Source organism: Helianthus annuus, chromosome 3, assembly GCF_002127325.2.
Source record: "Helianthus annuus cultivar XRQ/B chromosome 3, HanXRQr2.0-SUNRISE, whole genome shotgun sequence".
In the NCBI taxonomy this organism is placed as follows: Eukaryota; Viridiplantae; Streptophyta; class Magnoliopsida; order Asterales; family Asteraceae; genus Helianthus; species Helianthus annuus.
The window spans coordinates 147,495,154-147,520,246 of record NC_035435.2 but is presented as its reverse complement, the minus strand read 5'-3'; the positions used below and the strand labels follow the sequence as shown (position 1 = coordinate 147,520,246).

At 38.2% G+C, this 25,093-nt stretch overlaps 4 protein-coding genes across 9 annotated transcripts; all 4 read right to left on the bottom strand.

Moving 5' to 3' along the window:
- Positions 1–6,102: 6,102 nt before the first annotated feature.
- LOC110929906 (probable splicing factor 3A subunit 1) lies at positions 6,103–11,942 on the bottom strand. 4 transcript variants are annotated; one of them, XR_004888570.1, is made up of 7 exons: positions 11,727–11,942; positions 10,609–11,328; positions 10,270–10,532; positions 7,016–8,650; positions 6,721–6,933; positions 6,468–6,644; positions 6,103–6,378 (listed from the first exon to the last, which is right to left on the bottom strand). XR_004888570.1 is itself a non-coding variant. In XM_022173088.2 (3 exons), the coding sequence occupies exons 2-3, from the start codon at positions 11,311–11,313 to the stop codon at positions 10,299–10,301; spliced, it is 939 nt and encodes a 312-aa protein (XP_022028780.1). In that variant the 5' UTR covers positions 11,314–11,328; positions 11,727–11,942; the 3' UTR covers positions 10,127–10,298. The 4 variants fall into 4 exon arrangements, 1 of the variants encoding a protein (XP_022028780.1); XR_004888571.1 differs by lacking the exons at positions 6,103–6,378; positions 6,468–6,644 and adding an exon at positions 9,148–10,101 and having other exon boundaries at positions 6,893–6,933; XR_004888572.1 differs by lacking the exons at positions 6,103–6,378; positions 6,468–6,644 and adding an exon at positions 9,148–10,061 and having other exon boundaries at positions 6,893–6,933.
- Positions 6,869–7,511, bottom strand: LOC110932182. The gene is made up of 2 exons (XM_022175537.1): positions 7,016–7,511; positions 6,869–6,933 (listed from the first exon to the last, which is right to left on the bottom strand). Exons 1-2 carry the CDS (start codon positions 7,509–7,511, stop codon positions 6,869–6,871), a joined length of 561 nt encoding a protein of 186 aa, XP_022031229.1.
- Positions 11,943–13,833: 1,891 nt separating the features above from the next.
- Positions 13,834–17,013, bottom strand: LOC110929907 (pentatricopeptide repeat-containing protein At1g31430). The gene is made up of 2 exons (XM_022173089.2): positions 16,808–17,013; positions 13,834–16,499 (listed from the first exon to the last, which is right to left on the bottom strand). Exon 2 carries the CDS (start codon positions 16,403–16,405, stop codon positions 14,396–14,398), a length of 2,010 nt encoding a protein of 669 aa, XP_022028781.1. The 5' UTR covers positions 16,406–16,499; positions 16,808–17,013; the 3' UTR covers positions 13,834–14,395.
- A 2,109-nt stretch (positions 17,014–19,122) lies between these two features.
- LOC110929908 (bifunctional 3-dehydroquinate dehydratase/shikimate dehydrogenase, chloroplastic) lies at positions 19,123–24,319 on the bottom strand. Of its 3 annotated transcripts, none has more exons than XM_035987550.1 (12): positions 24,164–24,319; positions 23,712–23,950; positions 23,307–23,412; positions 22,943–23,161; positions 22,438–22,784; positions 22,284–22,347; positions 22,062–22,170; positions 21,647–21,790; positions 21,305–21,453; positions 21,066–21,228; positions 20,923–20,984; positions 19,123–19,445 (listed from the first exon to the last, which is right to left on the bottom strand). In XM_035987550.1, the coding sequence occupies exons 1-11, from the start codon at positions 24,170–24,172 to the stop codon at positions 20,944–20,946; spliced, it is 1,590 nt and encodes a 529-aa protein (XP_035843443.1). In that variant the 5' UTR covers positions 24,173–24,319; the 3' UTR covers positions 19,123–19,445; positions 20,923–20,943. The 3 variants fall into 3 exon arrangements, with proteins under 3 accessions (XP_035843443.1, XP_022028783.1, XP_022028782.1); XM_022173091.2 differs by lacking the exon at positions 19,123–19,445 and adding an exon at positions 20,129–20,321; XM_022173090.2 differs by lacking the exon at positions 19,123–19,445 and adding an exon at positions 20,129–20,288.
- Between the last annotated feature and the right edge of the window lie 774 nt (positions 24,320–25,093).

The window sequence follows — 25,093 nt, the reverse complement described above, 5'->3', positions numbered from 1 at the left end:
CCCCATAAATTACACCTTCGGTCAGTCCGTTGCATTTTTCTCAGCTACCCCCCGACTTTAGAGGTTATCGGTGCTTCGACCCTACCATCGGTAAGGTCTTAATCTCTCGTCAGGTCACTTTTGACGAGAGCACTTTCCCTTACACCATTCCGCAACCTCCATCCACTTATTCATTCTTGGACGACTCCTTGCCCTTGGGTTTTTCGTTCAAGGCTGCTACTTTTAAACCATCCGTCATCACCCCTTTTCCGATTACGTACAGCCGTCGCCCAAAACCGGTCCGCCTACCCCAAACTGCTTCCAGTACCACCACAGGGTCTGCTGCTCCATCTTCCGTCCCACCACAGTCCTAACCCACTGTTCCTGTCCCTCCGGCATCCTCCCACAACCAACATTCGGCCTCGGGTCACCCCATATCCACGAGGTCCAAGTAGCGTAATAATCCCTCCACTGCTTATTCAGCCTTTACCGCCCCTACCCTGTCTCCCATACTGAAATGCTATGCCAACGCCTTTGCCGATCCGAATTGGTTACATGCTATGCAGGCTGAATTTAGTGCATTACAGGATAATGAAACGTGAGAATTAGTCCCCCGACCGTCGGACCATCCAGTCATTCGTTGTATGTGGTTATTTAAACACAAATTTAAATCTGATGGTTCGTTAGAAAGGTACAAGGCCCGATTAGTGGTAAATGGCAACTCTCAAACTGTGGGCATTGATTGTGATGAGACATTTAGCCCAGTTGTAAAACCGAGCATGATTCGTACCGTCCTTTCTTTGGCGGTTTCTAGGTCTTGGTCGATACAACAATTGGATGTTAAAAATGCTTTTTTGCACGGGGACTTAAATGAGACCATATACATGCATCAACCACCAGGTTTTTTTGATCGTCGTTTCCCGCATCACGTTTGTCACTTGAAAAAATCGTTATACGGACTCAAGCAGGCACCGAAGGCATGGTACACACGGTTTGCCAATTTTATTCTTACACAGGGGTTCCAAAGCAATGCGTGTGACAACTCTTTGTTTGTCTATCATCAGGGAGCTAGCAATGTTGCTTATTTGTTATTATATGTAGATGATATTATCCTTACGGCATCGAATGACGCTTTACTTCATAATATCATCTCTACTCTTTCTCGAGAGTTTGCTATGACGGATTTGGGTCGTCTTAATCATTTCTTGGGTATCTCGGTAACGTATACCAGCAACGGTATATTTTTAACATAGTCACAGTATGCTAAGGATATTATTGAACGGGCCTCTATGACAGAGTGTAAGCCATGTACCACTCCCGTTGACTTGTCTTCCAAGCTCAGTGCCACTGGGCCCTCTATTTGCAAACCCTACGTTATATCGCAGCTTGGCTGGTGCTTTACAGTACTTCGCTGGTGCTTTACAGTACTTGACTTTCACCAGACCTGACCTCTCTTATGCTGTTCAACAAGTTTGTTTATTCATGCATGAGCCACGGGACTCGCACTTTGCCTTCATGAAGCGTATCATTCGGTATATTCATGGGACCGTTGACTATGGTATTCAGATTATTAAATCCTCCACCCATTCGCTGGTTGCTTATTCAGATGCGGATTGGGGTGGTTGCCCCGATTCACGTCGTTCTACCTCAGGCTATTGTGTCTTCCTTGGTGACAACCTCCTATCGTGGTCGTCTAAACGACAGCCTACAATATCCAGGTCCTGAAGCGGAATATCGCGGGGTAGCAAATGCTGTGGCAGAGGTTACTTGGATTCATAATCTGTTATTTGAGTTGCATACGCCTTTGAAATAGGCTTCGGTTGTCTATTGCGACAATGTTTCTGCCGTTTACTTGTCCAATAACCCGATCCAACATCAGCGTACTAAACACATTGAGATTGATATTCATTTTGTCCGAGATAAAGTGTGTGTGGGTGACATTTGGGTTTTGCACGTGCCTTCGGCTTTCCAATATGCTGATATTTTTACCAAGGGTTTGTCACGACAACTCTTCCAGTCTTTTCAGTCCAGCTTGAGCGTCTGTCCACCGCCCGCTCAAACTGGGGGGGTGTCTTAGCGATAATTATTTTATATTATTATATGTTCTGTAATATCTTTATTATAGGTTTAGATTCTGTAGATATCTCCTGTATTTATAGGTGATTGTATTTTCCCCTGTATAAGGGGGTTCCTTTTATTCAATAAAGATTATCGAAAGTTTATACCATTGCAGTCTTTCACTAATTATATATTATAGTTATGTAAAAAGTAAATTTTTCATAATAATAATAATCTAATTAAAATAAAAACTTTATGTCACGAATGAAAATAAAAATAAATAAATAAAACACTACAATAATATAAGATAAATATTTTTATGTATTACGTATTTATCTATAGTCATGTATATAGATCAATAAATTGAATATATATCAGTATGATATAATAACAATATGTATTTATTTGTTGTTTTATATAGATTAATAAATTGATTATTTATGTATTTGTTCAATCACAAATTGAAATTAGATAATATATTATTAAAGAATTAAATAAGAGAATGCCAAGTGGTATTTATTGGATCTATTAAATAAGAGAATGTCATGTGGCTTTTATTGGGTTCTTTATTAGTATTAGATTAGATTGTGTTTTAAAATCCTTTTATTGACTTAGACTGTTATAATTAGGGCTGGCAATTTTATATTAAAAATAAATAACTTTTATTTGTTTTTAAATAAATAAATTGTATTTAAAACGATAAAACACCATGTCTTAAATTTAATTAATAATAATTAGGTTGTCTTGGTTGGGTTGTAAATGTGTGTCAAAAATTGAGTTGATTTGGGTTGGGTTGGGTTGAGTTGTGTATGTAAAAGAGATTTTTTTTTTATTAAAAGTTGGATTGGATTGAGTTAGACCGTAGGGTATGGTGGGGCGTGAGTTGGGGACATGGTGCGACACGTGGAGTATGGGGCATCTAAGACCAAAAGCCAATTTCAAAGGGGTATGGTGGGGCGTGGCTGGGGTGCATGGCTAGTGCTCTTGGCCAATGAGGATGTGGGTAGCCCCGCCCAACGCCCAGGATGAATCCCACGCCAATGGGGCCACACCCAAACCCAAGCCCACCCGGGGTGGTGACTTGGGCGTTTTTCACCAACTCACGCGCCAACCTCCATCACATACCTCATAGTTTTATGAATATGAATAGTCTTATAATTCCTAAAGACATTGTTATAAGAACTAAATTTTTTTTATTACAGGGTCACACTAAATTTCTTTTACATCTAAAGGAGTAATTATTTTTCTCTTTTATTAAAAATTAATATAAATAATTAGGGGTGTGCATGGACCAGTTTGGTTCGTTTTTTACTATTAATCATAACCATAACCGCTAGTTCAGTTATGGAGTTTTGGTAACCATAACCATAACCAGACTTCGGTTATGGTTAACCGGTTATGAAGTCGGTTATGGTTCGGTTTTGGTTAATTTCGGTTAAGGGTGAGAGGGGCACTCCTCTCTTAGGGGAGTCCCCTCTCTTACGCACGGCCAATGAGCACGCGCCACGTCAACTCCCCTCTTAACTCCCTCACACCCTCAATTTGATGGCGGCACTCCTCTCTTGGGGGACTTGTTTTTTTATTTTTTTAATTAAGAAAATATTTTTATAAAAAGTAAAACATAATTTCGTAAAATAAAAAACTACATTTCATTTAATAAAATAAAAATTACATCGCAATACTACATAAAAAATTTAGAAATTGCACGGCTACCCGTACTTGTTAGCGATATCGCGCTTTCGGGCGAGGATGAACGGCAACATTTCCGGCGGAGCATCGTCGTGCGGCTTGAGGAATGTTTTCATATCTCGATCGTACGCGTAGTTTCTCATCGTCTCGCGTTGTTCCGTTATGAGCTCGCGAGCCTCCGATTCTCTTTTCTTCCTCAATTCAACCGCCTCCAATTCAATCGCGTGCTTCGCTTCTTTGATGGCGGTGTACTCTTTGAATTGTGCCGCCAACTCGGCCGAGCCCTCGGACGATGTCGCTTGACGCTTGTCTCGCCATTGTGTTCTTTGTGACGAGGGGTCTTCGTTCATATCAGGTATGGAAGGGTCCACGTCAACGGGCTTTCTTTTTTGTGTCGAACCTTCCCCTTCCTCACGCAACAATGGGACTTGGGCCCATTTGTCGTGTTTTCGAACGACCTCCCATGCCTCGACATGTTGAAAACCGCTCGGATATCTATCTTTAAATTCCTTTAAAGCGACTTTCATCACGTTGAGATCGCTACACCCGCTTCCTCGTGTGCGATCCTACATATTATAAAATAACAAGTGATAAAAAAATATGAACTTAGTAAACAAAATTAAAAAATATACAACGTTAAAAAATAAAATTTTACCGCTTGTTGGTATATGCCGTTGAAAAAGTTTATTTTCGTCATCATCGGGGTCCATTTAGACCGTACTTGATGCACGGTCCGGTTACTTCCACCGACGGTGGCGTTATAATGATCTAAAATCATACGCCAAAAACCATCGCGGGTTTGTTGATTGCCCTTCTTTTTGTTGGTAGAGCAATGTACCCACGCCTTCGCCAACGCCTCTTCTTGGACTTTTACCCAATTTTGGCGCTCCATTTTTCCCTTTTTTATCCCGAGCGTCATCTTCTTCGTTGCCGGCGTCTTCATCCACATTATATTCATCGTCGCCGGTGTCATCTTCATAGTCGCCCAAATTTTGAGTTTCGGGCACTACTTCCTCGTCCTCTTCCTCGTGAATAGGTAGAGGGCGTTCAACATTTTCTCGTGGAGATGGAACTTGTGGGGAACGAAAATCATACGGGTCAAAGGCGGGGGTTTGAGGATCCATTGATAACAAATTTTGAAAATAGCCGAAAGTGGGTTGTGGTTGGGTGTTGTAAAAGGAGGGGTGTGAAGGTTGTTGGTAAAAAAACGGGGGTTGTGAAGTATATCCGAAAGGGGGTTGTGGTTGTGCACTTGCACCGCTCGAACCACCACGAGACGGTTGCGAGCCGCGTCCCTTAGATTTTTTCTTGGCTTCGCGGGGTTGGTTCTCCATTGCTCGGTTTGGCTTTGTGTTGTATTTGATAGATTTTTAGAGTATAAGTTTGAGAATGGGTGTGGTAAAAAGTTAGATTGAAGTTGGTTATTTATATTGGTTAAAATTGATTTTTTTTTTAAATTTGACCGTTGCCCAACGTTATTCCTCGATCCTTGTGTAATTCTTGTGCGGTGAATACACACCGATCCTGCTCACTGAATTGCATCACCGCGGTGATGGCGGCGGTGTTCCCGCTCGGGGACTGGGGTCACCGCTTGCCTCCCCGAGAAGTGCCCCGTATACCCTAAGTAACCAAATAGGGTTGTGCACGATTTGAACTTACCTTGAGCCTATTTTATAAGATAACGGAGACTAAACTTTTTGGTTAAACTACCGATTTAGGGTTCTTTTTAATAATGTAATTCTCAAACAAAAACAATTATGGTCATAACACCTTAGTTCTTTATCAAAATAAATGGCATCTACATCAAGATTATTTTGTTACTAACATACTTTTATCTTAGTAAAAACCCTATATATGGTTTTGTAAAAAACAAATCCATTATATAAAGTTAACATCACAGGTTCGGTTCGGTTTCGGTTATATCGGTTAACCAAAGCTTCATAACCAATTGAGCGGTTATACAAAGTTTCATAACAATAACCATTGGTTATATTGGTTATCGGTTATTAGTGGTTCGGTTATATCGATTATGATTCGGTTATCGGTTATGATAGTTAATTTGCTCACCCCTATAAATAATTATACATATACTTAAAACTTAAAAGCAAAGCCACCGACAAATTTCTTTTTATCTAAAATATTTCACTTATTAAATACAAATCTTTCTTGCGTGAACCTAAAAGCATGGTGGTTCTGATAGTTAGTGTGTTTTCTTGGTTGAGAAGGGACTCGTGTTCCATCCATCCATGTGCCCTTCATTTTCTCATGCAATGTTTTCAGAACCGGACCGGAGGTCGACCCGGTCGCCTTATAGGGTCAAAGCTCGGACCGGTCCGACCGGTTCGACCGGATTTAAGACCCGAATTACGTCATAAATTATATAAAAATATATATAAAATATAGAAAATATTCCAATTTTTTAAGAAACTAAAAACACAACCATTAGTCATCCAAAAACATACAAAAGTACCAAATCCAAGAACATAAAAAAGTACAAAACCAACAACAAATAAAAGTACCAATCCAACAACATACAAATCAACCAATTATCTTGCGAATCCGATTCATCATCATCAAAATCGCCATCACCATGATCAACATTAATAGCAACATCAACTTGAACCACATTATCTTCTTCGTTGAATTCTTGGCCTAACATTTAAAAAATGACAAATCTAAATATATACTTTTTGAAAGTAAAAAATTATGCATCATCAATTTATCAAAAAGAAAATACTAACCTTCGGATGGTTGTGTTTGTGAATCAAGGTCAATTGGTAGCTCTTCCTCATCCAGCATATTTTCTAAATCATCATAGTTAATCTCGGCTTCCTTCTCGTCTTCCACCACCCAAAATTCGTTTTTATCAAATGCCTTGGTAATCAACCGGGTCATATGGCCTTTTGCTCTCATTTAGCCTAACAAGTTTAAATGTAATATCTTTTATTCAATATCAAAAACTAATAATAAGTAAAGTTTGTGCTTGTATCATACCTATTTTGTAGAGGTAAGTTGTAATGCACATACACGAGATCACTTAGCCTTTGATGCTCCAAGCGGTTCCTTCTTTTGGTGTGAATTCTCTCAAAAACACTCCAATTCCGTTCACATCCAGAAGAGGATACGGTTTAACTTAAAATTCTTAAGAAAAAAAGGCAAATTTTTGCAACAACGGTACATCTCCACCGAACGCTTTCCACCACACATCTAATCATACAATTAACATGAAAATATAATTTTGTTATAATATATAAAACTAATATCGTAAGTAAACATTAAGTAGACTAACCGGGACGCTCAAGCTCCACGGAATTCAAAGCAATAGATCGACCAAAAGTACCTACTTTATCCCGAAATTTTGCCAAGTGTGAAATAGTTATTTGCACACTATTATCTAAACTCGTTAACTTCTCAATCATATCAAGCACCCCTAACCATGCCTTATCCTTTTCTTCACGATTATCTTTTTCATATTGAAATATTGGATTTAGCCAATAAGCTGCTGCATGAAGACTTTTGCGTAACATCTTATCCCAACGAGCATCAATGATATCAACATACCTCTTATAGTTACGTCTTTTCCTTTTAAACAACTCTTTGATTCCTTTCCTTATCCTAAGTATACCTTCATAAACGTAGCCTAATGAAGGCTTTTCATCGGAATCACAGATACGCAAAAGTCTCAAGATTGGAGTCGTCACCTGAACCGTTATAAAACAATTATTCCAAAACTTAGGATCTAAGATAGTGTCTTTCACATCATTAGCTTTAGACACTTTCAACATCTTTTTTGAAATCAAGAGAGGTTACTAAAGCTTGCAAATCATGCTTATGATCATGTAAACTCTTCAATGCAATGAATGATGTGCCAAATCGGGTGGCCCAGGACGGATAATTTCTGTCCAACCAGGTCTTTTTCTCAACCAATTTAGAGGCCACTTGTGGTTGTAGATGAAAACTGTAATTTGTGATGCAAGTTGTATCAAAGTAGACGCATCTTCCATTTCTGAAACATCCTTCAAGTTGTATGCAGCATTATCAGTGACCAAGTGAACAATATTCTTGAAACCAACAATCTCAACAATTTCACTAAACAAATTGCATAAACCTTCAGCATTACTCTCAATATCAGAAGCATCAACATATTTGATGAATGAAATCCCCGTTGGACAATAAACAAAAAAATTAATTAGAGCTCTTTGTCTAACGTCTCTCCATCCATCACTCATTATAGGGCAACCTCTTTCAGCCCATTGCTCTCTATAAGAATCAACTATAAGTTTCACAGATTGCTTAGCATCTTTCAACAAATTTACACGAACTTGATGGTAGGAAGGTCCCGTATATCCATGCCCCATGGAAGCTACTTTACGCATTGCAATTGGAAAAAAAGGGGAGAATTTACGGCATTCATAGGTATGCATGCATCATATAGCCACATGGCTACAGCTAAATCTGTATCATGAACTATTTCCTTACTTTGTCATACAGATCTAATTGAAGGTCGAGTAAGATCATTTATACCTCTTGAGAAATACGATTGTGCGTTGTCGGACGTTGAAGAAGCTTTCCTTTTACCAAGACTTTTTGTTTTTAGCGTGCTACCCGTCTCAGTCTCTGAAACTGTATTTTTACCTTTTTGCGACTCTTCAAACAAAATTTTCATTTGACACCTTACATCCGCTGGAACCTTTAAACACGCAGCTATATTTCCTTTAACTCCACCAAGGTGTTGTTTCATTCGGTTAATGCCCCCTCCACGAAATGACTTGTTGCAAAATGTACAAATACGCATCTTTTTACCAAGTTCATCTTGAGCTTCGGTAACATATTTCCATGTGATATCCGTCTTCGGCCGAACATTTGAGTGGGCGGTCGACTCGGAATGGGGATTAGTTTCCTCTTCTTCTTGTGAATCCATACTCTACAATCAATAATCATAAACAAATCAAATCACTTGAGAATTCTCAGATTACTATAAATCCATACTTTATAAATCATACAACAAAATATATTATTTAAGTTCAGATCAGAAGTTTATAAAAAAGACAACCAAAAGTTTTTTAAAAACGAGTAACTGAATGAACAGATCAGATCAAGTTTTTTTCAAAATATATTATTCAAGTTCATACAAGTTTGCAGCGGATTACTAACAGAGTAACAGTATAATCGTGAAGACTATTATTCAAAATATATTATTCAAGTTCATACAAGTAACACTAACAGTACCACACAAAGATGAACACACAACTGAACACACAACTGATTAAACACACAACTGAACTATCGAAGCTATTATTCAAGAATTCGAAACTGATTGAACACACAACTGAACTATTGAATTGAAGATGAAGGTTGAACAAAACTGAACTATCGAATTGAAGATGAAGGTTGAATTGAACTGTAAATTGTAAAACAAACCTGAAATCTTGAATTGAAGATGAAGGTTGAAGGCTGATGATGGAGATTGGAGAGCACAGTCGCACACAGGAAGAGCCGAAGAGAGCACAGCGAGCACAGCGGCGTGTTTTTTGTTTTGAGATTAGATTAGGTTTTCATTATAATATCCCATTATTAAAAAAAAAAGCCAAACCGGCTCGATTCTTTGCGTAGACCCGCCGGTTCCCGGCCCGATCGGCGGCCCAATGTTGATAGCGGCTATGTGTGTGAACCGGCCCGGAGAAGGTTACGGGTCCCGGCCGGCCCGGTCCGGTTTTGAAAACATTGCTCTCATGTTAACTACATTTTATGTATACTGAATGAAAAGAAGACATTATATTGGAAGGAATTAAAACCCCTTCCCAAGTTGTAGACAACCATTATGAATTAGAATGTGATTCTTTTAGCCGCAAATCAAAATATTTTAAAGAATTTTGAGCTTGTGGATGAGAGGTGCTTGTTTTTATCTACGTTTATAGACAAGTGATCACATGTGCAATCTCAGTTTATTCTGACGCTAGCTTACGAAAATCGCAATTCGAGAGATTGAGGTGGTTAGAGACACTCCTATCCAATAACTCTAACCAAGATAAGATATTTTTGAGTGAATGTTGGGAAGCAATGCTCCACGCAATGCCAAGTTGATCGGTTATGTGAACGGGGCAAAAGCAATATTAACCTTTGAGTGGAACGGGTGAATGAAAAGAAGACATTACATTGGAAGGAATTTAAACCCCTTACCAAGTTGTCAACAACCATTATGAATTAGAATGTGATTCCGAAAGACCAGGGACAAGTCAAAAGATTTGGGATTATGAGTTACAACAGGAAGGCGTATGTACTATCTGTCTGGATATATCACTTGTAAATAACGATGTGGGACAGCAATGGCGCTCCTACAATGGCCACAACAGTGCAATGGTTGAGAGAGGGAGTCTGCGTTAGTGAAGGGGAAGGTTGATTATTATCAATGTTGTTCAATTAAAAACTACCTAAGACATAACAATTATATAATAAGCTTCAGAAAGTATATTTCTTTTTCCTACCACAAACCAAAAGCTATTTTAGTAACTTTCCCATAAAACACAAAGGAACACTCCTTACTTGATGATTCATTCAATGCAATGTTGCGGTCACCACTCTAGAAAAAGCAATACATCTCGAGCAACGTTGTAATAAGCAAGAGATAAGGAGTCTTTGAGAAAACCTTCATCCCCCCTCAGTTTCAGTTTGTTTGCAGGAGGGGCCTCCTCAATCTGTCCAGCAATCTTCTCTTTCATACTGCTTACACTCTCAGACAACGACTCCACACTTATTTCCAGCATTTCCTCTTTATCTTCCCTCCACACACCGATACAAGCAGGTCCCTGTCACAACAGACACCAATCAATTAACACCCCAATATTAGATTACGACTTTGAAGAAAAAAAAAAATAAGCTTACCGGATGTTGAGACAAGAATTTATCCTCAGGGACAAGCAAAGAGTTATCAAGCCGTCGCTTCTTTGGTCCAGGCTGATCCGAAAACAACTGAGGGTATGTCCTTTCAATCTCCGCCTTGACTGCGTAACAAACCTCTTCCTCTGTGGTCCCAAAACTATCAGGACGTATCTGAGCAACCTCCAAAATACTTCTGGAAATAACCTCATCTTGGGCAAGTGTAATCTCCCTAATCTTGGCAAACAGTGTCTCCTTCTCTGCTTTATACTTAGGGTCCCGAATATGTTCATACATGCCACTACATTTAACCAACTCACCAGTAATCGGTGAAACAAGAACAGTATCAGACACCGCAAAACTTTCCGCTCGGCTGTCAGACCTCTTCAGGATCCATTCAATAACAGCCGTGTTTTTACAAGTAAACTGTGTGAGCCTACGTTTCTCATTGGACCCATTTTGAGCACGGAACTCAGACAGCCGGTGCTGGTAATAGGCATGATATGGATCTGCAGCATTCAGAAAAGTATATTTGCGCATTCCAGCATTCATAGCAATGAATTTCTTGAGCCGAGGTTTCACTGATGCCACAAACCTTGTGGCTTTGTCCACCAAGATTCTGATGTCGGGGGGAGGAGTTATAATCCGGATTGATGAATCTGCCTTAATTTGACCACCCGACTCATTTTCAACTTGGGACGGAGACGGCATTTTCTGCTTCAGTATCTGTAACAAAGTAGATGCGTTATGAAGATAAATGTTGTTGTTTGGTAGTAAAATCAAACCATGTCATAAGTTATTCACATAAGAAATAATCAGTGTTCCTTCCAAAGTATACGAAATCATAGGTTTTGTCGATACTGATTCAGACGAACTTGCAGATATAACAATTAAACCTAGGTTATTTGACAAAACAAGATTTCACTCATTCAGGCATTTTATCAAACATATATTGTGAATTCAATAGTATCAGGTAAATACATACATACAAACAATCAGTTGATACATTTGAATTGAAAAGAAATAAACGAATACCGATCTACACAGAACAATCTGCTAAACCTAATTTGAACATTCAATCAGATTGGGAGAAGCAAACATGAATTTATGGCGCATATTCATACCTGATATCGAAAAATCGCAGCGAGTTTCGATGATCGTCGGAGCGAATTGGGGTTTCGTTTTAATCTTGGGGGAATTCAAGTCCGTATGTGACTTTATATTTGTTGAGACCGACCCGACCATCACAGATTATTACTCATCATATCCTAACATAATAGAGACGCAAACGAGCCAATATGGCGAAGATGGCCTCCACCAGCCCATCCCAAAAAAACATGGGGTATGGAAGTGACGTGGACTAGCCGGCGTGGTGGATGACATCTCGAAAAAGTTAATTTAAAAAAAAAAGTTATATAAATCCTAATAAATTAAAAAAAAACAAACTTAACAAATCCTAAAAATTTAAAAAAACTTCATAATAAATCTAAAAAAATTACAAATTACGGTAAATATTAAAGTGGGAACCCAACGAAATTCCACATTCCCATCGCGCCTATACTCGATTTTGGCGATCCCCACTCGATTGTCGTGGCTTAGGTCGCCCGCAATGACACGGTCGAAGTAAACTTTAAACCGATCCAGCTTCGGTTTTAGCTTACGCCACTTGTGTTGACACGCGTTCAAGTTGTGACGCACGTTTCCGACATGTTGGTATTGCTGAAACGCTTGTGTCCAATTAGGGATGAGCTCGGTACTGATCGGTACCGAAAGAACCGGTACCGAAAATCTCCAAAAGTGGGTACCGGTACCGAAAATACCAGGTACGGTACGGTTCGGTACCAGTATTTACCGGTATTTGAGGGTAAAAACCGGTACCGTACCGGGCCGGTACCGAAAATGTCAAAAGTCGGTACCGAAAATGTACTCGGTTCGGTAAATTCGGTACCGGTACTGGGTACCATATGCTCATCCCTATGTTCAATACGCGGTTTGACCACGACGTAGCGTTCGTTGTGAGCCAACGATTGACGTCACTAGCTCTATCTCCTCCTCCTCGGTCCAATGAACCATTTTCGTTTTTTGGTTTGGTTTTGGATGAAGATTTGTGTTTGAAGAAAGTATATGTGAAAATATTGATGTTTGGGATGAGTGGTAAAAATTGGTAATTTTTTTTAAAAATTTGAGTTACATAGCGGAAACCGTCATGGCCAACGGCTAGCCTAAACGGTTTGATTTGCCTAGCCAATCCCAACCATCTACATCATCGCCCCCCCCCCCCCTCACCGGGGCAACGCCGCTGGCCCGGTGCGGCTGAACCGGCGTTGCTTGGCTTCCCCCGCCCCAACCCACGCTCCACACCACGCGGTCTAACATAACATATATTTTTGCTTTTGGTTCGTTATTTTTGGTAATTCATTTTATGCGCTGTTTGCGTTGCGAGATGTTAAGCCGGAAGTTTCTTCATTTCATAACATCTATGTCTTGTGTACATATTACTCATAAAACGATCTTAATAAAAATTACATCGAGTCAACAGATGAAAACAAAATACTACCACAAGTTATTTAAAAAAAAGTAAAACGATGACAAAACTGTAATTTTTAATTGGGGGTAAAATTGTAATTTGTTGGGAACAATGAGCGAATGTCAGGCATTACACAAATAAAAATTAAATCGACTCAACCAATTAAAACAAAACACTACCATAGTTTTCCTAAAAAACTATAACTATGGCAATAGTGTTATTTTTTAACTAGGGGGCAGAATCGTAGTTTATCAGGGCCAATGAGAAGACTCGACCTTCAGGTATAAGGATTCGCTTCTTACTCTCTCACTTTATATACACACTTATTCTCAAAACGATGACTTATTCTCACGCCAGTGGGTGGTTACAAAGAGAACCCTCGTCTTCTCCTCCTTGTAGCGAGTCACCGGATTTAGTGTGGAACTTGAAATTTTCATATCTGCACAAACTGGATTCAGTGTGGGGCATGGTGGTATTTGGACCGTTCCCAATATCCATTTTTATAGTTATCACAACCTTTTCTTTTTTAATTCTCTTTTTTGGTTGCTATAATCAATTCGAGTACGGTAGCGATACCATAACGGAATGAACTAGATATCGACCGAATTCTCGCCGGGTAGCGGCGGGTGAATTTTACTAGTTTTAAACAAATTATGTATCAACAATCTGTAAATAGATCATAGCCTCGAACCACCTTGAAAAACTTTATTATAAAAAATCTCTCAAGCAATAGAAAGTGTTATTGTCTCATGTAATTTGGGTTTCCTCGTTAGTCATATGAATCGTAGTAAGTTCTAAGGTACTGTGCCATTCAAAAAAAAGTTCTAAGGTAATCAAGATTAAGTGTCTTACGGTGAGTTTGTAGAGATAGGTATTGATATGACTCGATGAAATGACGACTAAGACCGACAAAAGTCTTAAACTAGATCCTTTAGCCCAACCCATTGACCCGTTCGACCATTATGGTAAATGGGTCAAAACTGCCACCGCATTATATCAACCTAAGTCAAATTTATATAGCGGCAACTCTAGCAAGTGCATAAAACTCGCAAATGTTCAACCTATCTTCATTAGTTTCCAAAATCATCTGATATCTGATGGAGCACTAATAATAATACACATCACCATCTCATTTGGATGCTCATCATCATCGTAGCGATGCGATCAATACCAAACTCTATAGGGCCCCATCCCTTCCCACAAAGACAAGAATTTCCCGATCAAGACTGCAACACAGATCAACAGAAGCAAGCATGAATTCATAAATTATCTTTCGACATCTATTGAAACCATATAATCAAGGTCCACATCATATATCTCATGCGCATACGACACTTTTGCCAGTGTGTTCAAACTAAAATAAACATCTTTCATTTCAGGATGAGAAGCATCTCCAACTAAAAACTCATGAATATTTCCATTAACCTCTATAGAACTACATCCCGGCTCCTTTTTAACTCCCGTTATTCTCATTTTACTTCTTACTTTCTTCACATCTTCCCATCTCCCAACAGCAGCATAAATATTCGCCAAAAGTGTATGAATACTAGAATCACCGTTTTCAATTTCACTTAATCGGTCAGCTAAATGCTCACCCATATCAACATCACCATATAATCTACAAGCACTGAGTAAAGCACCGTAAACCGGAACTAAAATATCATCCTTTTCTTTTGGGATTTTGTTAATAACTTTTTCCGCTTCTTTCAATAGCCCCGCACGACCTAACAGATCGATCAAACACCCGTAATGTTCTATTTTTGGTTCGATCTGATACAATGATTTCATCGATTCGAAATGCATCCATCCTTCTTCCACTAAACCCCCGTGACTACACGCGTTTAGAACACCGATGAAAGTAATATCATCAGGCTTGAATCCAGATTCTTTCATTTGATTAAATAATTCAAGTGCTTTACCCGGTTTTCCATTTAAAGAAAGTGCACATATGATTGATGTCCATGAGGCTGTATCCTTTTCGTTTAAACCATAAAACACATCCAAAGACTTCTCTATGCACCCGCATTTTGCGTACATGTCAATAAGCGCAGTACCGCATACAGCATCGATCGTAATTTTATGTTCGTTCATATATTCATGAATCCATTTCCCTTGTTCTAAAGCCCCGACTTGTGCGCAGCCCGTTAATAGAGCGACCACTGTGAATTTATCCGGCTTGATTTTATACATCTGCATTTGCTGAAATAAAGTCATTGCAGCATCCACTTGATTAAACTGCACGTATCCGTTGATCATAGCTGTCCAGAGAATAATATCCTTAACAGGACTTTTATCGAACAACGATCTAGCATCCTCTAACTGCCCACAGTTAACGTAACCGGACACCATGGTTGTCCAACAAATTACATTTTTCTTCGGCAATCCATCAAAAATCTCGCGTGCTATGTCTAAACATCCACATTTACAATACATATCTAACAATGCGTTACCGATTATAGCAGTAAACCCAAGTTCATGCGTAACGTAACGGTGTATCTCCTTACCGAGTTCCAAATTCTTTAAAGCAATGCACGCCGAAAGAGTGCTTACAACCGTGGCCTCATCGGGCCTCACCGTTTTATCATCTCTCATTCGCAAGTAAACACCGACAGCATCCTCAAACCTCTTACACTTAACATACCCCGAAATTAACACATTCCACGAAACTATATCTCGTTCAGGCATTTCATCAAACACCTTCCGTGCATCCCCAATCCGACCCAACTCACCATACATATCGATAACCGAATTACAAACATAACAGTCAAACCCATCCCCACATTTCACAACATACCCATGAATCTTCTCACCAATCGAAGCTTCTCTTAAACACCCAACCGACTTGCACACAAACGGGTAAGTATAATTATCAAGCCCTATACCATCTACCCTCATCTGATCAAACAAGCAAAGAGCTTTTCTGAACCCACCACTCTTTGTATACGCTTTGATCATCACATTGTAAGCGAACAAAGATGGAGTTTCGATCCGGTCAAATATTCTTTGAGCGTAACATAAGTTTCCAACGGATGGGTCTGCTGCGAAAGCCATGATCTTCTTAATAGCATCCACATTTTGAGCAAGACCAAGAACGAATATTTGGGTCTGGATTTGCTTCATTTGGTTCATGGATTTGCAGTTTTTTAGTAGATGTATGCATGTTTTCTTGGTGGGGATCAAGAATTGTTGGGTAGTTGAGGAATATGGAGAGCTAAAAATCGAAAATTGGCGGGAAAGAAATGTGAGCATTGAGTAAGTTGTTAAGTTAGAAGCCATGTTTGTGCTCTATTCTTCGTAGGAATATATATAATCTGAAAAAATGCATAGCCTCTTGACAAATAATTCTGAAACAATCAGTTACTTCATTGACCTGCAAAACCAAAAATACTGAAATCAGAACCAAATTACAATCTCTATTCTTCTCAAATCTGCTCTAATTTGGTCTGAAAATTGTTATTTAAAACATTCATGTTACAGCCTTTCCTACTGTCCTCTTTTCACAAATATGATGATAAATTCTTTCACTGAGGACATTCATCGAACACTTGGTGGACAGAAATAAACAAAAACAAAAACAAAAACAAAGCATCTCAACTTCTTAATGTTGCAAACCCATAACAGGGATTATGATATTATTTCAAAAAACTTTAGTATAAATCAGAAAACAAAAAATCATACCTTAAGTCGAATCGATTTGATTTTGTTCACCCGTGTTTGTTCTATTCGACCCGCTCTTTTAAACCAGTGAATGGAATTCTGCATTTTTAAAGTGACCCATTTTGACCCCTTAACTATAATGGATTGCCCCTTAACAACTTTTTTCATGGGTTGTTTTGGAAATAGAGGATGACAAATGGATGATTTTTTTTTCATATTTTTTTGGATTATAAATCTAGGTTAGTCGTATCTCTAGACTTGAATTTGATATAGTTGTAGACTTTAGGGTTTAGATTACCATCGCATATCGTCATTTGAGAGTTGAAGTTGTTATCTTAGATAACAACTTTAGAGTTGAAGTCGCTATCTCAGATGATGACTTTAAATTTAAAAAATCGGTATATTATTAAGGAGTGGGATTGATTGTAGTAATAATTTTGTGTTTAAATGGCCGAAATGGGTTCCGAAAAAATGTAGTATTCTAGTATGGAGAGCAGAGATGGGGAGGATCGCAACTTTAGACGCCCTTATTAAACGAAGATGTTATAACGGAGATCCGATTTGTAAGCTGTGTGAAGAAGGTGATGAATCGGCCTCTCATCTTTTCTGCTCTTGTTTTGTGGCCTCCAACCTTTGGTCTTTGATCAGCCAATGGTGTAAGATTAGCCCAATTTTTGCTTTTTCCATTAAAGATCTGATCACTACTCACGAATACGTCGGGCTGGAGAAGAAAGCTAAAGTGGCTCTTCAAGGGATAATTCTAGTGGGCTGCTGGTGCTTATGGTCGGCCAGGAATGACTGTAGATTCAATAACAACAGAAAAGGTATTATAGATATTTTTCATGACATTAAGGTGTTAGGCTTTCATTGGTATCACAATAGATCGAACAATAGTAGTATAAGTTGGAGCGATTGGTGCTCGTTTAATATCTTGTAATCGTTTTTTGTTGGTTGTTTTGGCTGCCCTGTTTTTTCGGGTTAGTCTATGAATAATAGTTAACTTTCAAAAAAAAAAAAAGATGATGACTTTAGAGTTGAATTTGGTATATCAGACGGGGACATCACATCGCATGATCTAGTCGGATTGATTTTTTTTTTTTTTGGTTGCTAAAGTAGTTATATCATATGGCAACTTCATTTTGCGTAATTTTTGCCAAGTGAAGTCGTCATAGCAACAAAAGACAAAATTTTGAGACTCGTATGATGTAGTAAGATTAGTGTGCTTAATGGATCTAAATTTGTGGTCTCAGCTAGTGACTAACTCAAATTTGAAGTCCAAGAAAAACACCACTCATTTATCGTATGTGTTTTAGAAGGATTCACAAAAAGAAAACTTAAATTTAAAGTCCAAGAAAAACATCACTCATTTATCGTATGTGTTTTAAAAAGATCCACAAAAAAAATCATAGTTGATGTTAGTGCTTAGTTTCGAACAACAATCATACATAAAGTAACTCATATATAAGAATTGATTTTTTGCATTTCATGAATTCATGATCACTTCATCGATCAAGTATGATGTATAATCGGTTTTTTTAACTCATTCATGTGTATATGAATTGTCATTTATTGTTTTGTTATAGTTCTAAACTCATGATTTTGAGTGGGATTTTGAATTATTATTAATCTGATCTATTATTTTTTTCGTTTTAATTCTAAATGTGTGAACCTTAGTGAGATTCTTTTAATTATTATTTATTAGTTTATTGATATTTTTTTTAACAAAGGCAAACTTATAAACGCTATTCTTAAGGTTCTAACACAAATCAGTCACACTTGAGATCACATCTTTAACAAGTTTGCAACAAGTTTTTAAAAAATAATAATTATCTATACATAGCATCTCACACTTGTGTATTTTAAGGTTTTAGGGGTACTTGGGTTTCCATATATAGCATCATCGCACTCAATTGTTGATCTTTTATAGGTGAACTCAGCTTCATCTGAACCACGGTTTGCATCATTTGACTTTAGAGATATTTTGTTTATTCATGAGATGACTGGTTTGGATTAAAAGAAAATTGGAGGTTGTGTCATTTATATTGCGTGTTGGTGCATTTGGAAGGCGGGGAATGAGCAATTATTCTCCAACAAGAAGGTTTCTATAGAGCGAATTACTAAAGTGAAAAAAATGGGTTTTTATGGCTTAAAGAATAGTTCGAGGATAAAGTCTATCCGCCGGATAGAATGGTGTAAGTATCCTTTGTATATGTTGTAATGGTTTGTTGTCTTCTTGGGGGCCCTTTATGCTGTTTTTTTTTTGTTGGGCGGTGTGTTAATAAAATTAACAGTTAAAGAAAAGTAAACGAGAGCGTGCTTCGGTTTTTTTTTGTGAGATAAAATGAACATTTTATTAACATCTAATAATAATTTATGTGATTTTTTTAACAGCAAAGACTCGGACACCTGGAATCACCCTGGCCCCCTTCCGTCAGAAGAACATAACGTAGTGACCCAGCCCACCTGCCCAGAAAGAAACCACAATTGGGAAAAACCCCGGGTGGGCGAGACTCCAATCCACGACCTCTCATAAGGAAAGCCATGGGGCTATCGTTGGACCATATGGCTTGTGTTTAACATTAGTAAATCATAAACACTTCTATTGAATGTGCTTATTTCGAAGCGCATAAGCAATCCCACAGTCCACACATCCTTAACCCTGAAACTTAAACTCACTATAAGTACCTTAAAATTCAACTATAATATTTTATTTTGTAGCAAATATACTAAACCTTACAAAAAATTACACACAGCATTCAAGAGGGGGTGTTTGGAACCTCAAGAAAGTGAAGGGTAGACAAACTTCTTGAACTTCCAAACCAGGCTGTGCATAGTTTTATAACCGGTCCGATTTGTTAAGACTGGACCATATATGAGAAATGAGTTAAACATTAGACTGAAGATCAGACCATTAAGGAGTCAGGTAGTTTCAATTCAAACATCTTATCCAGCGAAGTCACTCAAACCATTACAAGTCAGGTAGATCAGATCATTAAGATATCATGTTTGAAGTCACTCAAAGTTGGTGATGAACTCGGTACCATACCGGTATTCAAAGTAAATCAACCCACAACACCGGTACGATATTCGAAGATACATCAACCCAAGATGTTGGTACCGAACCGAAAGTATTGATCACAAAAAAGCCAAAAAGTGAGTACCGAATCGGTACTGAAATGGTTCAGTACGGTATGTTCGATATCGGTACGTACTGGTTCGGTTTCGGTATGTGGTAACATGTGAAGTAGATGAAACATGATAAAAAGGTCATTGTCAATGCTTAGCGATCAATACAGCTATAAAGAATTGGACCACTAGGCTAAAGCCCACTTCATCCAAAGCTATTTAATGCACAAACTATTTAATAAAAATAAATTCAATTTTAGAAATAGAAAATTGAGAATACAACAGTTTGTCAAATAAAATTTTCTTGTTTATGTAAAAGCAAAAATACTGCCAAATGATGCAGAAACAAGAATTGGAAGCACCACCACCCTGCTTCCTGTGTATAAATTTTGCTTTAAAGCTTCAGTTTCTGTATACATGCAGCCAAAATTCCAGTGTAAAGACAACTACGCTATTCATGTAAACTCAATTTAGTGAAACTAGAGCAACCCGTGTTGAAACGTTTACCTACATACGGACTATATCCAACCCCAACGGGTTGAATAGATAAAGCTAAAAAAGTTTGGTCAAAAGTCACCAAAGTGTTTATAAATGTTCATTACTTCGCAAATCACTCATTTCAAAATAATTATTATGCTACTAGTATATGAGTTGACCTGAAACTTTTTTTTCCAAAAACCATCATATTTTTACAAACCAGGATCATAAGTCATTATTTCAATAAACAAATATGATTTTTTGGATGTTATAATTTATGATTTCATGCATTAAAAAATACATTTTGGTGACTTACAACCGGATTGAAATGTTGCCTTTTTAGCTAAATGTAGGATTTTTAACTACGTGGGACGAGAGATGACATGCAGAACCACACAAGAAGTATACTTATCATGTCAAAGGTATGAGTCGACGTAACATTTTATTTTACTTTTTCCCTAGTTTTTTCGTTCCTTTTTAATAAAAAATTAGAAAATTTTAAAATAAAAGATGGGATATGAAGAGGTACATACCTAGGTGTATAACCAAAACAATCAATAATTTGCCATAATATCCCTAAATAATTCCTTAGGTGCTGCAGTTGAAAGTATAATAAACTCATGAGAAAAGGGTAACAAAAATATTCCACATCATCATTTTGAATTTTAAACCTTACCAGGTAACCCTGTAAATCTCTCATATTGTTCATATGCCTGCCCTATAAACATCTCCACCCCTGTTACAACTAACGCACCACATTCTCCTGCTTCCCGAAGCAACCTCGTAATTTTTGGTGTGTAAACAGCATCGAATACCAGTGCGTATGACTTCAAAGCTTCCTGCCAAAAAAGAAAAATAAAAGTTAGCTCATGCACAAAGCATTATAAATGTAACGTAAGTTCTGTATAATCAAACCTTTGAAATAGGAGTGTCGTCAATATTTGGCTGCATACCAATTGATGTAGTGTTTGCAAGTATCATATCATTTTCTGGTTTGTAAGTGTTCAAATCAGCAAGAGTGAGAGCCTCTCCACCGATTATCTCAGCCAGTTCTCTAGCACGATCTATTCAGATTGAAAATTAAAAAAAAAAATCATGATTATCTGATTCTGATTATTCAATATCATATAATCACTTCCAAAACTCACATCCAAACACCTCCTAAATATGATGAGAACCAAATAGTTAACAACTAACTCAAATAAAATTAGCATGATGTTATATTTTCTCAATTAAATCTGGTATTAGAAGTCTAACCATAAGTCCGGTTGGCAATCACAATCCTTGCACCCTTCTCTTTTGCTCCATAAGCAAGTGCTTTTCCAGCACCACCCGCACCAATAACCACAAATAGTCTACCAGCCAATGGTGACCCACTTGCACCATTTTGAACACCTGAACCTGTAAATAGTATAGGCGGCAATTTCAATGGGTCAACTTGGGTTATGTTTTATCTCAAACAGGTCAAACCCATAAAAAACAGCTAATAAAAGGGAACAGGTGAAATGGGTGGAACGAGTTGAAAGTTGACTCGAGTATAACTTTAGTGCATACATGATACATCCTCTTTTAACTGTTTTTATTAGAAAATCGATTATTATTGTAGAAATACTGTTTATGTAAGCATATCAATGCACTAATTAGAACGCTTTGCAGAAATAAAGAAAAAAACCTCGTAGGCTATCCTCGATAGCAGAAATAGCTCCTACATAGTCTGTATTGCAACCATATAGCTTCCCGTCATTTTGTCTCCTGATAACGCAATTGACTGCTCCTATTGACTGTTACATACAACCAATAACATGTTAAATTAAAAAAAAAAAACAGTACTTTTATCATTAACCACTATCTGCATCTGCTTCATGCTTTCTATGTGATCAACAATATAATTTACCTTTGCAATCGGATCAACCTCATCACAACATTGAACTATACTCTCTTTGTGAGGAATCGTACAACTGCATCCAATAATAATGTTGTAAATACATTTAAACTTTACTAACACTGACTGAAATATTAGTGTTAATGAAATAAGATCAAAACACAACCTGAACCCAGCAAAATCTGTAGACGAGTAAGTTTCAAGAAAATTCTTTACGTTATCCACCAACATATGTACATAGACTCCATTAAAACCAACTGATCTGAAAGCTTTATTGTATAACAGAGGTGATTTGCTATGCCCAACGGGCTTCCCGATAATACCAAATACTTTGGTGTCTGGCCCTAATTGTCGGAAATTGAACAAATCCAAAAGATCCCTAATTGTAGGCTGCCCGGGGGCAGACACCTTTCCATCTTCAACGGTACCAAACGTTAGGTATCCACCGAATTTTGGGCACAGTACTCGAGACATCAAACCCTTCTCACCCATCACCATTGCTATTATCGGAACCTGAAAGATTGATAATAAATGAAACAAGGGAATATTCAGAGGTTTTGTTATACGGCAACTTAACAAGAATGTTTACTAGTAGAAATAAAAGGAACCCAAGAAACGAACTGTAAGGCTAAAATCTATGCTGCATGACTGCTGCATGACTTACGGCTTACTTGAGAATGAGCAGTTATTTGAAAAACTCGTGCGACATCGGTTATATCTACAGCAGTTGTTGCAAACTTCACAATGTCAGCCCCTGTTGCTTGTATTCTGGCCACAAGGTTCCCGAGGTCTTCTACTGACGGAGTGTTTTGATAATTGTGGGAAGAAACAATGAGCTTGCATTTTGTAGGCATATCTCCACGGATTAAATTGTTGAAATCATCAACAGCCTGCGTGTGAGTAACTGAAATGAGAAATCTAATTGCAATATTATGTCTGATACTAGATATAATAGTTTGTATATACTAGCTCTAATCATTTCATATGATTTTTTATTGCTTAAAACAACCGTATATTAATCAAGAAGAAAGGAACCTTAAGCTCAACATCAATGTGATCCGCTCCTAACTCCATTGCTAACCGAAGAGCTGCCAATCGACTCTGTTCATCCCCATCATATTGACCACCTTCCCATGTTGGCCTACAAAATCACACAAAATCAGAAACAAAGTACAAACATCATGTAATCTCCAGCAACATTTATCAAAAAAATCAAAAGCCATTCTGTAATCAGATAATCATTGTACCAATCACTCAGAAGGCTCAATTTAAACCATACAAAATCACCTAACTAGTTGCAAACTCTTGCTATTTTAACTACACAAACTTCATAACATCAACCAATTAATAACACATTAAGACTCGATTACTCGAACACTAGAAACCGAAATCATTGCATTCATATCATAAGACTTTCACACATAAAAATAAAAATATCACCTGTAAGTGAAAATCGTTGGAAGCTGACTAAGTTTAACTAGGGTTTGAATATCCTCACGAGCATTAACCACTTTCAAGCTATCCAATCGGATTTCCACACAGTCAGCACCACTCGATTTCGCCGAATTCATATGAATCAGCATCTGATCCACCGTATCCGCCATAATCGGCGCACAAATTAGGGTTGAGTTCCTCCTAATCCCGTCACTTTCTCCCATCTTCTCCACATCAGGTGTCACCTAACCATTAATTCCCAATCAAACATAAAAATCCCCAAATTAACGCACAAATAAACCATACACGAAAATGCAGCAGAATGAAGTCAAAAAGTCATAATTAGTAGCAAAATTTTCACAAATTGATACAACTGAAACGTTTTTTGAGCATAGAATAGTCGAATTAGACATGCGGATAGAGAAATAGTTGAAAGAGGAGATAGATTGGGGACTTACGAGCTCCATAGTTGCAGGTGTGTGAGGAAGTTAGGTGGAGGAGAGATAATGGGAGTAGGAAGGATTTGTAGGTAAGGGGTGGGGGGTTGGTGGAGAATTGAGACAACCAATTTGCAGTAGCATCGTAGGAAGGAGGGGTTGGTTGGGATCATATATTGGACGTTGGATATGTTTCAAAGTGGTACTTTCGTACGTTGGATTAACTGGCCTAACATTCCATTTATACTAAACAAGTTGAACTCTTATGACCGTCTCGGGACCTTCATGTACGCGGTCTAGGGTAGAGACGAGTTTGGTACCGGTAGGTATCGAAAATCCTTAAAACAGGTATCGGTACCGAAAATACACGGTACGATACGGTTCGTTACCGGTACAGTACATGTATTTGAAGGTAAAAACCGGTACTGAAAAAGTCAAAAGTCGGTACCGAAAATATTTTGGTTCGTGAAATTCGGTACTGATGAAACAATGGTTAACCGGGCAGGGTTAACTCACTAGTCTCGTCAAGAAGGGTTAATCCCTTCCTCTCGAGGATCGCTGGCTGGTCACCGGTGGGTTGATCTCCTGCACAAGGAAACAAACCGTGACTCGTAACAAGGAGGATGGGGGGGGTGCTCCTTGTTACCACTCTCCGGCGTGAGAATCAGTAATCTGCTTGGGAAGCAAAGTATGATAGTAGTAGTAGTGAGAGAGTTCTGAAGAAATACCTCAAACCTGGTTTGGGGTTGGTATTTATAGCCGATGAGTAAAGGAGGAGGTAGATGGATAGACTAACGGCATGCTGCACCTTTGCAGGTGTGTCAGACATGTTGGCCGGGGAGGCGACGCCACGTCAGTCTGCTGCTTACGTAGTCCTGACAGGCGGCTGCCATTGGTGCTACTTGCTCTGTGGTGTCAGTCTCACTTGATGAGTAGACAGGGTGCGGTGCA